General features: G+C 38.2%; 1 gene segment (V, D, J or C); it reads right to left on the reverse strand.

Moving 5' to 3' along the window:
* LOC108407831 (T-cell receptor alpha chain constant-like) overlaps nucleotides 1-12,582 on the reverse strand; it is a 660,854-nt gene extending 648,272 nt beyond the window's left edge. Inside the window, 2 exon segments of the C gene segment in view lie at nucleotides 11,816-12,088; nucleotides 12,543-12,582. Of these exon segments, the coding sequence occupies nucleotides 11,816-12,088; nucleotides 12,543-12,582 (313 nt within the window).
* Nucleotides 12,583-16,362: the final 3,780 nt, after the last annotated feature.

The following is a 16,362-nucleotide window of genomic DNA, read 5'->3' on the forward strand; positions in this document are numbered from 1 at the left end:
TATTGATATATGTTTTATTTCTTCTTGTGTTTCCCCTTCTTTTTCCCTTGTTTAAGCAGATGGTGTCTGTGTGCTTCAACATGAAAGTTCAACAGAACTGTTGACATCTGATACTTCAAGAAACAGAATTATGTGCATGGTTATGAAGACAAACAGAAGCAAGCTCCACTCTACCCAATAATTCACACAGAATGTAAATAGTCACTAAGGTCTGTGAGTGGAAACACAAATATGACCATTTTGGGGTTGGAGGGATTCATAAATATGAAAAATATTACCCAGTGTATACTCGACTACTTCTGTTCAATGGATATTACAAGTTGAAAGCTTCTGTTTTTCAGGTTTATGGGCCCCAAGAATATTTTGCAAGTCTGGGAACTCTTCCTAAAGTCACCAAATAGCCTTCCCACTCTGGGTCTTAGTAATTCTTAAAGAATTGTCAAGAAACAATGACATGAACCCCTCTGCTCTAGGACCCACAGACCCTATTCTTCTCCCCTGGCCACTTTCTCCTTCCTGTTTCCTGCCACAAACCCTCTTCTGTCTCTACCACTTCCATAAACTTGGCACATTCCTGAATGAATTTAGGTTTTTTTAAACCAAGCCAGACAACCCTGCAGGCAAATACAGCCTTCTTGACATCATTTTTCATGTTGAAGCACACAGACACCATCCGCTTAAACAAGTGAAAAAGAAGGAGAAACACAAGAAGAAATAAAACATATATCAATATAGCAAAATAACAGCAAATTATGTATATTTGTATATATATATATATATACACATACAAAAAACTCGTGCATATAGGTATATATAGTTTTCTATTATATCAAGTATTAAAATGTATTAACTTCCCCAGTATGCAACAGGCCTCAGGGAGTATATCTGTATATGGAATATCTGCACAGGTAGTATGTACTCTGTTGTCTCAAAGTAGTTCTCCCTGCTTTCTCTCTCCTTCTACCCTTCATCCACTCTGCCTATCCTTTACTCCCAATATGTGTATACAAGAGAATGCACCAGTGATATCATAAACTGAAAATTGGCTTAAATGTATAGCCAGGAATATTCAGAACCCAGTTTAATGATCATAATATATTAAATGTGTGATCATGGACAAAAGTACTTACATTTTCTGGGCCACCATTCTTTACCTATAAAAATATATTATAATTATACTGTGCAAAATTATGAGTTAAGTCCTTGAAAGATATTTTATTTGATCATTAGAACAACTTCTGAAGAGATTATTACTATTATTACCATCATCACCATCATCATCACCTAAGTACACAGATGATAAAACTGAGGTCTAAAATGTTTATTAATTTTTTACTTCATTCAATTGACTGTAGAGTTGAGAGTTGGACACATGTCTATCCAATATGTAAACCTATCCTCTGAAATGATTTATGATATTATATTACTTAAGAGGGATTATTCCAACTTTCCATATTATGATTATAATGAAGTACATATACATGGACTAATCTTGCGTAATGCAGTCTTCATAGTAAATGCACAGCTAGAAAAGTACCAGGAAAAAAAAGCTGGAGACAGTAAGCAGGACAGGAAAATAAGAAATTATTTAAGCTGCTCATAGTAAATATTTTCTATGAGATGTATCTCTTACAACTGACTTCTTTTGTCTTTTTAGCTTCTATGTGAAAATTGACTTGTTAAAAGCTAGTAGACTTTATTTTTTAGAGCATTTTGAGGTTTATATAAAAATTGAGCAGAAGTATAGAGAGTTCCTATGTACTCCCTCTACACCCATGCACAGAAAATAATTTATTTTTACTCTCACAGATCAAATGATAGCATACAGTAAAGCTGATTTTTTCATTCTATCATGTTCTATAATAGTTCTGACAGTTGGATGATGTGTGAGCACATTGTTATATTGTTTTAATGGGATAATGGGATGCATTCAGTGAAAAATAAAGAGAAATGTGATTTACCTAGCAATGGAGAAGGGTCACATACTCCTCACATGTATGCCATTCTGTACTTACGGGCTCTGGTATGCTAGTTTCAGCTAATCCATGGCCTAACCTGAGTCATGATTTACTCTCTCAGCCTCATCATTTGTTCCTAGGCTTGACCCATTGCATCACTTGAATTTTCCTGCCTGTCCTTTCAAAGGCTATGGGTAACACAATGGCAGAGTTCCATTTAGCAATTAGTGATGCCCACCTTGTGTGAACACATATGGTTGTACGATAAGGTACCTTACATTGTCCTAGTATAGTTCATCTTGAGATACAGCATTCATTTTGTGATCAATCATCTTCATAACTGATGACTTTTAAAAAGATGAAGGAATAAAGTTCTCCTGTGCTCTCTCTGAGATTGTAACTATAACAGGAAGATTCATGAACTGCTCCAGAATTGTGATTTCTGATGTGAACAGAATTGGTCTCAATTTAATCTTTGAGCAACTAAGTTGTAAGGAAAGCAATGAAGTTGTAAGGGCACATTTTCCAGCTGCGTACCTGGTGCAATATTAGCAGACAACTGTTTGCCTGAACTCAGCATAGATCAGAGTTTCCTGGATTACTGAGATGAGATTTTCTTTTCTCTGTAGGACATCATCACTTGGGCCATGTGCAAAGAGGAGATGAGGTCATTGATTGGAAATTGTTTTTTTTCCTAGTGTAATCATTTACTGTTGTAAATTTCCTTCTAAGCATGGATTTATGTGCTTTCTGTTGCTGAGTGGAGTGTTCAAACTGGTTGATAGTATTGTGCAAGTCTGCTATATTCTTGCTGAGTACTTATTTTATTATTTATTGAACACAAAGGTTTAATATCTCCAAGTGTTTATTGTAGATCTATTTTTCCTTTCATTTCTAACAGTTTTAGCTTCAACTATTTTGAAGTTCTGTTGTTAGGTATATATATATATTAACACTGTTGTGTCTTCTTTGTAAATTGACCCTTTATAATTGTAATGTGATGATATTAGAAAGTGGGGCCTTTGGGAGGTATTTAGGATTAGATGAGATCATGAGAATGGAGCACTCATGAATGGGATTAGTGCCCTTATAAGAGTCCCAACAGGGCTTGCTTCTCTCTATGCTTTTCCACGTGAAAATGCAATGAGAAATTGGTAGTCTGCAAACTGGAAAAGTGTTCTCACCAGAACCCAACCAGGCTGGCACCTGGATCTTAGAATTCCAGCCCTTGCAATTATATACTCACTTCCTGTGAGTGAAGGAACTGTGAGAAATACATTTCTGTTGTTTTAAGCCACCCAATCAATGGTACTTGTTATAGAAGCCCAGAGCAAGACACTGCTCTATTAAGAAGGGACTGTAGGACAATAAGCAGAGAGACTCTCTGAGTAATTCATTTGAGAGATGAGGGTGGTTTGGCCAGGGAGGTGGTAGTGAAGATGGTGACCATGGCCAAATTATGCATCAATTCTCAATATAAGGTCAATTAGATTTCTTGATGGATTAGATGTAAACGAGAGAAAAAAAATAGGAATCAGAAATAACTCTGAGGTTATGACCAGGTATACTGGAAGAATGGAGTTGCTAGCAATTAAAAAGCAAAAGGCAGTGAAAAGAGGCTATTGGAGGTAAGCTCAGAAGGTGAAAGGTCAGAAGTTCAGTATTAGCCACTTTAAATTAGAATCCTGACCCTCTAGAAGGCAATACGCCCAAGTAGGAGCTATCCATGCAACTCTCTCTATTCCGAGATCTTATCTAACCTCGGAAAGAACATGTTAAAGATCCTGTTTATTCTCAGGAGCACCCCCACAATGCTCCTCTGGTCTCCACCGTGCTCACTCTCATCAAATGAGAGACCTTGCTAAAAACAAGTCAGGCTCTGTCCTTGAGTCTCTGACAACAGTGTGTCAGGAGGTTTGTGTGCAGCTCCCCCTGCAGTCCCAGGCACTGTTGTCACTCAGGGCACAGACGTACTGGCCCGAGTCGCTCCAATGCGCTGAGGGTCTTTCTTCAGGTGGAAGGAGGTTTCACTCTTCTTAAATTCAGCCTTGAAACCCTTAATGCCTTTAACCAGGGTGGGCCCTGATGTGTACTTCAGAAGGAGCTGAGGTTCTTGATGGGGGTACTGGACGTACCAGAAGAGATAAAGACTTCCACCGCAGGAATAGTTGCACCTCAGCTCCAGGGGGGCTCCTTCAGAGACGGCGATGTGGCCGTCAGGCTGGGTCACCTGCTGGGCTCCGGTTCCTCCTGAAACATCAGGGCTGAGTCAGTGAGACTGGGACAGACCCACCTATCATAAAACAACCTCTCTATTCAGATAACATTAAGAACAATAGTACCACTATGGATGCAGGAGCATGGAATACAAGTTACTTACTCACTGTGAAGAGCATCCCAAACAGCAGACTGGACACTGAAAGCATAGCTGGCAGTGAGGAAGCTGACAGCTCTATTCGGAAGATCTCCCTTGAGGAGCAGGAAGGAATGTGCCAGAGTATTCTGAGTCCTTGTTAACTGGAAAGGAGATCCTTGTTTAGGCAAATTCTAGAGACTATTAGTTAGACATGGTTCCTTGGCAATGACTACTCATGGTGTTGAGCCTGCTTAGAATGTGCACCTCAGTGAGCTGTGAGATGAAGAAGCTCAGAGTGACATAGAACTTTTATTAGGGGAGACATCCCCAGAGCATGCAACATCCACCTCTGGAGGTCAAATATAGAAATAAATTGAGTCTTCAGATGTTTACACCCCCATATCCTTTCTGTTTCTATCTAGGCTTGAGTTTCGTAGTGTTATAATCTGACAAATGTTTTCAGGGGTCTGCTTATTAACAGGCTATTTTAATCTTATGAATTACGTAGCATTGTTTAATCCTCTGAAATAAATCACATTATCATCCTCATTTTACAAGGGAGGAAGCTGAAGCATGGAAGGAATGATGCAATTTGTCCAAGGTCACAGTGACAACTAGAATTTGTCCCATTGGTCTGATTCAAGAATCTGTGTTAATAGCCACTGATAATTTAGCACAATAGCCCTTTATTAGATACAGGCATCACTTAGGAGAAGGGAAATCAACTCTTCATAAAGTCAAGTAATTTGTCCAAGCACACAGGAATTAGAACCTAATTCTATCAGACTCCAAGGCCAGTTGCTCACCCACTATGGGATCTATGATATACTATTATGCTTTAAGAGTAGATGGTGATTTCACCAAAAACACTCAGAGTAAACCTCAGAAAAGAAGGCAAACTAAAGGAAATCCCCAAGGAACCCAAACATTGAAGAGATGGGCAGTGAAAAAAGTATCCAAGAAACCTCAAAAGGGAGTCCAGAGGGTAAGAGGCAATTCAGAAGTGACTGGTGTCCTGAAAGAGAGCAGAAAAGGAATTTTAAGAAGGAAGGAATGCCCAACAGAGCAAATGCTGAAGAAATGTCCATTAGTAAGATGATAACTGAAATGTGTCTATTTCTAATAGCACAAGGATCATGATGTGAGTCTTTTCTGCAAAAGCTAAACTGCAGTGGGATGAGGCAGAGAGATGAGACAAGGAAAAAGAAGATTTGAATATAGAAGTCTTTTTCCAGAGGTTAAACTCTGAACAGGGGGAAGAGGCATGGCATTAACTAGACAAGGATGTTGAAGTGGTAATAGGGTTTGTACAGATTTATATATACAGGCTTTTGGAAAGAATCCATAAGCAATGGATCAAAGTTCTGAGGAGACAGATGGGATTGGAATAGGGATCACAGAAGGACCAAGTTTTGGTAGGAGAAGGATAGTTATTTGAAATTTTATTGGAATGAAAGAGGAAAGGGTTGGTTTGGAATTCAGTAATTTTGAGGGGTTGAAGGCAGGAAATTGAAACATCTATTAACTTCGAGTGGAATGTTTTTTGTTCTTATAAATAGAAATTAAGTGCCACCCAAGAGAATGAATGGAGGAGGGAGGTTCTGGGTTAAGCGTCAGAGGAGTGTGAAAAGTTTTGAAATTGTCACTGTAGGAAGTGACAAGGGGAGATGATTATAGAGAAAAGGAATATTTTCCTGGCAACACTATGGGCCTATTTAGTATTGAAGATGAACAGGTATTAATGACACCAGTCTGCAACCTGTGTGATTAGCTTGAACTCTGTTTATTAGACAAAGTATACATTATAAGAGGCAGATATTGATCTATGGTTGGGAATTTATAAGATCACTGTTAGGACACAGAAGTGGGGCAAGGACAATGAGGTTAAGGACTAAAGACTGACTGAAGCAGGGCTGTGGTGTTTAGGTGTTATAGATAAGAAAATAAAAGAAGAAGCCTCTGACAACAAGGGATCAGGGGACTGAATGATCATATATATCAAAGAGTAAGCACAGTAGAAGTAACTGAATGTAAGGATGTAAGTACTTAGACAAGTTGTAAGATTTTGGTAATGGAGGTATCTAACTGGAGAATTATCATCAGATATGTCTAAAGTGTAGGCATGCGAGTTAATGGCTAAAGGGAGTTCTAATGAACAGCCTTGAAAGTTGAGCTCAGTGTTCTCTCTGAATTGTCCATATGGACACTTAAGTCATGAGGTATTTTAGATTACGGTGGACTATTACTCGCTGGGTTAGCATCTTTAATCTATAAGGGTTCTGGTGTTTATAAAAATGATGGTGAAAAGAGGGGTACAGAAAAGTAGGGGTGAAAGGTATGACCTCAAAGGTGAAGAGGCACTTGTCTGCGCTACTCTGGGGGGTGGTGAAGAGAATACCGTTCCTCGGTCTGAATCTGAGGTGGTTTAAATGAGGGAGAACAAGGAGCAGCCACAAGAGAAAGCAGCTGTGTCCCAGACCAAGTCACGTTTCAGACAGCATGTGGGAGGAGTTCTCACAGGAGCTGCTGAATGTTTGTTTACAGCAGAGTGGGGATTTAGAGGCCAAAGTAGAAAGATTTTCTATTTATAGATAGAAACCCTAAAGAAAAGTATTTCTACCTCACATTGAAAACCCACGCGGCAGAGGGCACAGCGGGAGCACGTCCCTGCAGTCCCACTGCGGCTGTGCTCTGCGAACAAGCCCGGATCTTCGCGAAAGAGACTCTGATGAGCTGGTGGGCTTCAGAATGTCCATTTAGGTTGACTGTGAATCTTCTTTCTTGTTTTCCTATCTATTCCTATTGACAATTTAAGTATCTGACTCCTCCACTTTCCTCCTGAACATCATTCCTCTCTTATCTTCTCTTGCTTCGTTTCATAATTAGGAGTCCAAAGCTTCTTATAAATGCTATCAATCAACACATTCCCCTGACTAGATGAGCTCCCTTACACACCATTATGGCACACTGGAACCAAGCACTAGACTCTTAGATAATGTTAGTTATGGCAAATATGTTGGCTAACAAATGTTATTGCACCCATAATATGCCACAGTGCGGTGGGAGCCCTTTGATGGCTAAGGTGATGGCAGGAACCACTCATCCCCTACAAATACTCACTTTACTTCTTCATCCGTAGAATCCTGATGTTCTATTAGTTACGATGTTGCTAGATAAAATCACACACCTTCCCCAGATTTCTGCAGCTTGGGGTCACCACATACTGTGTTCTGATCAAGTGAAGTCTATGCTATAAGACAAATGAACAAACCAGAAACAGACTCATAAAAAACTGGTGGTTGCCGTGGACGGATTAGGGAAAGGGGAGAAACAGGGAAATGGAATAAAGAGATATAAACCTCAATTATAAAATAATAGTCGAGGGGATGAAGTACAGCACAGGGAATACAGTCAGTAATATTGTAGTATCTTTGTGTGGTGGCAGCTGGTAACTGTGCTTATCATGGGGAGCATTTTGTGATGTTTCAATAATTGTGGAATCGCTATGTTGTGCATCTGAAACCAATATAATATTGCATTACCAGCTATACTCAACAACAACAAAAAAGAGCACATGCACACACATACACAAAGTGGCCAAGATAGAAAAAAGGAAAAAAAAAAAGATGTAAGTATCCGGAGTGATTTATCATCCTTTCCTATTCAATAGACTTTTCTATTTTTTCTAATAACCCAAAATGTTGACAGCTAGGCTCCCTGGTACTACTTATCAAGGGTCATAAGTCCTACATGTGTATTACAGGTAGAGGAAAAAGATCATTATCACACTGTTCTTCTATGGCCTTTTAACAGAGGGCCAGGTTTACCTGGCGTCTGAAGTCATGTCTGTTTACTCAGGTATTTTAGGCACAAAAAAATGAAAAACAGGACAAAAGGACCTGAAAGGTTAGTTTTTGTTCACATATCATCTTATAATAAGTATGAGGCCATGTATCACTTAAGTTTTTATTGGAGTATAATATACATAAAAGGGTATAAATATATATTGTAAGTGTTCAGCTTGATACATTTTCAGAAAACTGATACACTCTTATAACCAACAGCCAAATCAAGAAACAGAACATTACCAACAATTCACAGCTCCCTTTATGACCTTAATGGTTCTGTTCCGTGGGTAACACTGTCCTGACCATACTGTTATTTAGTGCAGGCTGCTACAGTAAAGGTTTCTTATGTCTGCTTTTGGACTTCATAGAAATGACATGTTCATTGGCCACTGAATGTCTTCTTTCATGAAGTGCCTACTTAAGACTTTTCCTTTTATATCAGTTTGTTTTCTTGTTGATTTGAACATCTTTTTTTAACCAAAACAAGCCTTTTGATGATAATAATTGAAAGGAAAGGAGCGACACACAGCAGCAATTCACCGGAGAATTCCACTTTATTAGGGAAAGGTGCTGGGTTATATAGGAAGGGGCATGAGCTGATTGAGGTGTCACTTCTACGGGGCTGGTGGCTATTGGCTAGGTGCTGGGATTAGGGGGGTGAGGGGTGCTGGGATTATGGGTGGGGGCCCTTCAATAATTGCTGCAAATATCTTTGCAAATAGGCTACTTTCAACTCTTGAAATAACTTAATTTTCATGGCAGTTTTAGAATAGTCCAATTTTGGTGCTTAGATATTCTTGTATCCTATTTAAGAAAAGTTTATCTAACACAAAATAATGAAAATTTTGTTTTCTTCTACAAGCTTTCTATTTTATTCTTACATTCAGATCTGCACTCTATCTGAACTGCTACTGACACATGATATAAAGGCGAAGATGCATTTTTTCCGTAAGACGGATTATTGGATGCCATTTATTAAAATATCCTTTATCCTTGGCAGATAGTGCCAATGTTTTCCAATTTTTATTGTAACACTGCTTTATTAATTTTATCTTCTATCTCCATCTACTCATCTCATTCTTTCAATATTTGTCTCTACTTTCAGATTTTTTTGCTAGATGTTTGACAGTCACCACCTACTACATTGATGATGCAGTTTTCTACACTTTTGTTATGATCACTAAAATAAATTATTTTCAGAAGTTTTCTCCTCTTGTATGTCCTGGGGATATTTCTTCCCCATACTCTATGTGTATGCAATTTTTTATTAGTTTCTTATCTCATTATCTACTTCTGGTGGCATGTTAACTTGAAAATCATTTTGTGTGTTGCCCATTCCAAGCAACTGTGGAAGAATGAATCAGATATTCTCCTAACTTTGGAATCAGTCTCTCAGACATGCTTAACAGGTAGAGTCTGTGAAACGGTAGAATCCTCAAGGTGCACTGCTAAGTGCCTTCCTGATTTAACCTATATTACTTGTGTGAAATAAAAGTCAATAGATAAAGTGTGTCAATGGAGCTCATACTTCTTAAATGCTGTTATGTTTCTTGTGAGTCATCCACTGATGGTAAGTCTCTAATGGCAGAACTGGTAGTAAAACTAATGACAATTGTGTTAAAAACTACCAATTAATTTCTCAATTTATGGAAATAAATTTGGCAATGTATTTTAAAGTAGAAACATTCAGTGTTAAGACAGCACATGATTTTTTGTTTTTGATTGGTAGAGGATTATTTCTGAACAGGGATGAAAAAGACAGACATATAAGAAAAGCCTTTTTAAAATTTGTTGACTGGTTTAGGGTTGGCAGGCACTGAATTTCCTGGGGGTATAGCATTGCTTAATTGCCATATGTCCCTGTTACACCTTCATTGGCTTAGTTATGGCAATGGATTGTTTGTGAGTATAACTGATGTCTACAAGACATTTTTTCTGTTTCCTTTTTTATAGTTGACAGAAACCCTTGCCCCTTTCCAGGGGATTCTAGCTAAATGCCATTCTAACCTTTCAAAATATCTGGTGCCAACAACCTCAAATATATTAAGAATTTTAATAGAAAAAGAAGAAATTTATACCACTTGGCATGATCTATGAAGATGTCATAGAGAATTTTGAATTGGAATGAATTGAAGTTTCGCAGGAAGAGCTTAACAAAATACTTTAGGACAAAATAATGATAGGCAATCACACATTTTATTTTAATATCATTTCACTATAATGATTGGAAAGAGAAATCAAGAGAGAAAGGTAGGAGAAGAGAAAGTAAAGGATACAGGAAAGAAGAAAACAATAGGAATGGAGGAATTAATGAGTACGTGAATAAATAAAGATTTGGAATATATCCCTCTCTTCATTATGTCTCCATGTGATATTCTTGGGCTCTCTCTTATTTTTTTATAGAAGATATAACTCATACCCCTATTACTTTATTGTATCCTTGTATCCCTAACATTTGTTAGTAAAATTTTCAGGCATGAATGTTTATTTATTCAATAAATATTTATTGGGCACCTGCTATTTGTTGGGTACTATGCTAGTTACAGAAGATACTTCAGAAAACAAAACAAAGCAAAATATGTGTCAGTACTTTGTGTTTTTAAATATCTTGAGGCAGAGGATGGTCTTATAATGAAAGGAAAGTAAGATCAAAAGCTGTGAAAAGGAGGAAATGAGTGGAAAAAATGACTGGAGGGATCTGGAAAGAGATATGCTTATCTTTGGAAACCACTCCTAGCACCTCCCACTGTACTTTCTAGGACTTGAGTACAAATATCTGCTCCATCATCTCTCACACATGGAATCAAAACAATTTCCACAATATTATAATCATAACAATTTACATTTATGTACACATCCTATGTAGCAGGAAAATTTTCTCAGTGTTTTTGAAGGTCCAGGAATATGATGTGAATGTGCACACTCATATCAAGGACCAGATATAGCCATGGGCTTTCACTTTTGCTCTGCCTGAGTCTTTTATGTATGTTGTTGCTTAAGGAATATCAAAAAAATGATGAAGACTCTAAAGATTTGGGACTCCTAGACAAATAAAAATAAATTAAGATTTGCTTAATTTTTGTTTCTTTCCCAAAAAACCCATAAAACTTCATCACAAATATGCATTCTCTAGACTAGCAGCAAAAAATATTTCATTCTCAGAGAAAGAGTAATTTTTTTCTGGTAAGTGGAACAACTATAAAAGTATGTGTTGAAGAGTTTGGACTTGCTCTTGAGTCCAATGAAAGAAGCTTTTGGGACAAGCAGAATTATTTTTGTTTTCTTTACCTATTATACTGAGGCTTACACACTGAAACCAACATTCTATTGACATCAGGAAAAGCCATGACAAATTGTTAATACTTCTTCATTGTATTGTTATGTTAAATTTATGATTCTTAGTCTTCTCATAATTCTCAGACACATCAACAAATGATGTGCTGAGTTCTTTGACCTCTCTCCCTTCATCCTTTCTTTTCCTTATGCATCTTTTCCTTTTTTTCTTCTCTTCATTTTCCTTCTTTCTTCTTTCTTATTTTCTTCTTCCAGATAGGTCTAGATTTGTTTTGATGGATGCTGCTTCCCTCCCCCACCCCAGGGAGATACTATACAGGTGCAGTGCCATCTGCCCCAGCTTGCGTCTCTCAGGATGCAGTAGTACACAGCGGCGTCTCTCAGGGTAACCCGGCGCAGGGTCAAGGTACTGGACTTCCTGTGTGCTGTGATAGTCAGAGAGGCCATGCTCTTAATCACAGTGTCTCTTAAGCCGTGAATTATATACTGTGGACTCTGATTGGAATTTTGCCAATACCAGTGCACATACTCATTTCCACCAATGGTAGAGTGGTTACAGTGCAGGTTTACATCTTCGCCTTCAGCATGATCCTGGAAGTTGATCTGGGTGGTCTTAGCATTAGTCATAATCCCTGAGGGGTCAAGAAAATCAAATTAGCTCCTGACTACAAATCAGTGTAACTCTATGGATCAAGGGTACAACACTCCCTTACCAATCCGGTCCTACTCCATACTCCAGTGTTTTTATTTGTATCCTGCTAGAATGCAAAAATATCATTGGTGTTCATCATAGAGAGCAAAGATATATGCCAAGAATGAGAAACTTCATAGGCTCTACTCTGTGGGTCTTTAGTTCAATAAACCCAGAGATTCCTTACATCCTGGATATTGCTAAGGGCTCTTCTGGAACCATGGCTATGACTTCACCTGAAATGGAGAGGTCTGTGCTCCCTAGGCAAATGTATAGATCAGTTCTCAATTCCATTCATAACATGCTGGATAAAGCACAAGGAGAGGAATAGGAATCAAATAATCCATCAGGTTCTTTGGTCTCAAAGTCATGCCTTAGTAGGCACAAACACTTACCCAAGATCAGAAACACACTTACTCCAATCACCAGCCCCATACTTCAAGGACAAACTAGGATCATGGACTAGAGCTCAGACTTTGTCTCTTATCCTAGGCTTAAAGAGTCTCCAGAAAACAAAAGCAACAGCTACTGTAAAAGCTACAAGTGCAGCTACCACTGTGCTGTCACCAAGATCTTCTCAGCCAATGAGAGCAGTTCTCTCCTTATTTGAGTCATGTCCCCCAAAACAAGTGAGAATATCAGCCAGACATCCCCAACCCACTGCAATCATTTGTGAGGTTTAAAGTTTGTCTCTGGATAAGAAAAATCAGTCTCAAGGACGTGTCTATCTAGAATCTTTCTTCTGTTATTTCTTCCTCCATGTACCAAATAAATTGGCAAATGCTCAGTGGAGCTTATGGAAAGTATCTTTTAATCCCAGAACAGTACCAAACTCTGTACTGTACAGTATGAAAATTCCTATCCACATTCCAGAAAATCCAGATGAGATTCCAAAGTAAGCAGTGATGTGCTCATGGGGACAGGAGAAATTACTAACATTGAGACTAAACCTAAACCTCTTGGAGCTCAGGTTTCCAATAAAGGACCTATGCATCTACTGTCATCTAGCTAGACATTTCTCAATGCGTCTGTTCTTCAAAGAGTAATCGATGACATGAATGGTGTTCACTCTCTTGCTCCTTGAACAAATGTCCATAATACTCATCTCTACACCATGCTTTAGTGCTGTGCACCAAGGACACTGAGGCAGGAAGAAGAGACAGAAGAGAAAGAAAACAAGGCAGCAGAAGTGGGGGTGGCAGAAAAAGTGTAGAAGAGGCAAGATAAAAGAAGCATATATAAGGAAAAGAGAAGGTAAGGGATAATCATGGAAGGGTAACAGAGAAAGTGTTTAGGGAGGCTTAAGCTACTGGGCTAAGGGCCCTGAATCCTTGACCACACACACTCAACAAGAATTATAAAGTACATTTATCTAAAGAGTGTAAAAGTATGTCATTTTTCCTATTTTCTGTGGCATGTCAGTGGAAAACATAAGTTGACCAACCCTTCTCCCAGAAAGGAACTGTAAGTTGGCAGATGAAGCAGCCCCCTCTTGTGACTGAATGGATGAACTGCATAACTAAAACTCCCAAAAATCAGCCCCATAATCTTTAGAAAGACTTTCTTAAAAGTTAAAGGTGGGGATCTTAGTTGTAATACGTGCTACTCGTCGTTGTTTTCTCCAAACACTCCAAAAACTCCAAAGAAAGTTTTAATTATTTTTTATTCCTTTTTTCAGTAATATTTCCCATTAAGATATTCAGTTGTTGGCGTCCCTTCAATTTTCCTTTTCTCTCTAACCTTCCCATATATAAAGCTGGTTCAAAAGCCTATGTTAGCCAATGTTTATGAGAGGCTGGTACAGACTGGGAACTCAAGAGTTACCTGTTTCCTGAATGAGAAGATAAGGTATTATTCACGAACTTAGTGGGAGAAGGTATGCTGAGCAACTCTTTACATTCTAAATATAATCTTTCAATTTTATGGAAAACATTTTAATCAAAAGGCTCCAAGGGTTAGATCTGTGGGTGAAGTTCAACAATAGACAATAAACTTCCCAAACTTTATGTGGCGAAAACCAGACTATGAAGATATGGGAGCAAGTGTTCTACTTCATTCATTTAACAAATATACATTGGGAGCCTCTTCTATACCAAATCACACACACATGCACACATGGACATAAGGCAATAACACACTGCTGGTGAAAATATAAGAACAAATAAAAACTGAAATACTTAAGGCCAGAAGAAAAGTAAGTAACAATAACTTTTTTGTTTGTTGATTTGTCTCTATTTTTTAGAAGACAGTAGAGGCCACTAAAAGTTAGCATTTTAAATAATATTGAAACACAAAAATATTCTGCATGACTCCGGAGAATTTAAAAATATGTTTGTCCAGTCTATCGGATTTTTTCCGTCTTGAATTTTAGAAGGTCATATTATCTCTAGGATCATATGATGAAAACCAAAACAATCTACTTAATTTACTTTAAAAAACAAACAAACAAGAGTATTTAGTAAAATGCTAACACATTTGCATGATGAATACACTCAACAATCCAGAATTAGAAGAGAAATTCCTGAATCTGATAAAAGGTATCTTTGAAAATAACCAAAGTCAATATTATTCCCCCTAAGGTCAATAACAAGACAAAGGAATGCTCTATCACTACTTCTATTTGCTATCATACTGAAGATACTGGAATCAAGCCAGGAAAAGGAAATTAATTATGGAAAGTCTGGAAAGGGAGAGGTAAAACAACTTTTATTCATAGAGTATACATTTGTGTATACAGAAAATACAAAGGATCTGTAGACAAAACACAAGAACTAGAACTAATAGGTGAGTCAAGCAAAGTCAATAAACAAAAAGTCAATTTTACTTCTAGATTCTATCTAAAAGCATTGGAAAATAAAATTAAAATGCTATTTATCAAATAACATGGGAATGAATTTACTAGAGGTATGCAACTCATCTAGAATAAAAACTCCAACACATTAATGAAAGGAATTAGAGAGGACCTGCATAAGTGAGGAGGATACAATATGGATCAGAAGACTCCATATGTTAAGATGTCAGTTGTTCTACATTGACCCATAAATTCAATACAAACCCAATCAAATTATTAACAGCCTTTTACAGTAGAAGTTGAGAAGCTAATTCTAAAAATTCTGTAACAGTACAAAGATCTAGAATAAGCATTGAAAAAGAAGAAAGTTTTGTTTGCATTTCCCTAGTAATGAAGACAGAATGGTCTATTAGTATGAGGGTAAAACAAATAGGTCAATAAACTCAAAATAGACCCATACACATACACTACTGATTGATTTTCTCCAAAGGTACCTATATAATTCAATGAAGAAAAAGATAATATTTCTAGGATAAGTGCTGGAGCAACTGACTGCTTGTATTTTTAAAAAATGCCTTGACCCCTCCTTTGCATCATACAAAAACTTAATTCCAAATGGATAAGAGCTTTAAGTGTGATAGATTAAATTATAAAGATTCTAAAAGAAAACAGGAGAATTTCTATATAACCTTGGGAGTGGGCAGAGATATCTTTAAAAGTAATAGAACAAAAAAAAAAAAAAAAGCAACCAGGAAGAAGAGGGGGAAAACTGATGGCAGAGAAGGGAGGCAAGGCAGAAACCTCCTCCCAACACACAGCAAGGAAGCAACTACAGCAGAAACAACTAAATCTGAAAATGACCTGAAGACTGCAGAACAGACCACCCACACCTGGTGAAGAAGAGAAGACCACACAGAGAATGGTAAGTGGCAGAACCGTGATTGAGCAGGATCCAAGCCCATCTCTCATCCAGGCCCATAAGTGGGAGGAAGAGGAGAAGAGCAGAGAGGGAGTAGGCACTGAGGAACTCTGCCCACCTGGCCCTAGAGATCTGCCCTGGGAACATGACTCGACATTGCATTGGATTCTGGTGATTAACAGGGCTGGACACCAGGGAGAGTTGGCGCACTGGTGGAGTCTGAGACTCCAGACACTTGTGGAGGACAGGTGTGCTCCACAGGTCCCAGAGACCCAAAACAAAGGCAGTAGTTTGAAAGATGCCAATGGTGGGAAGGGTGCCAGAGGGGCAAAGGTTGGATGGGCTCTCTCCACAGGAGAAAGGGCAAGTAGATGACACTTCCCCAACCCTTCCTCAGCCCAGAAGGCCAGGCAGCCCAATGTCAGACATTGCTGCATAGTAGGGAAAAGGAGGCTTTCCCAGCTTTCACACTCTTGTCTCAGCCCAATTAGAGAGGTGTCTGCAG

The sequence above is a fragment of the Manis javanica genome, chromosome 8 (genome assembly GCF_040802235.1).
Source record: "Manis javanica isolate MJ-LG chromosome 8, MJ_LKY, whole genome shotgun sequence".
NCBI classification, from domain to species: domain Eukaryota; kingdom Metazoa; phylum Chordata; class Mammalia; order Pholidota; family Manidae; genus Manis; species Manis javanica.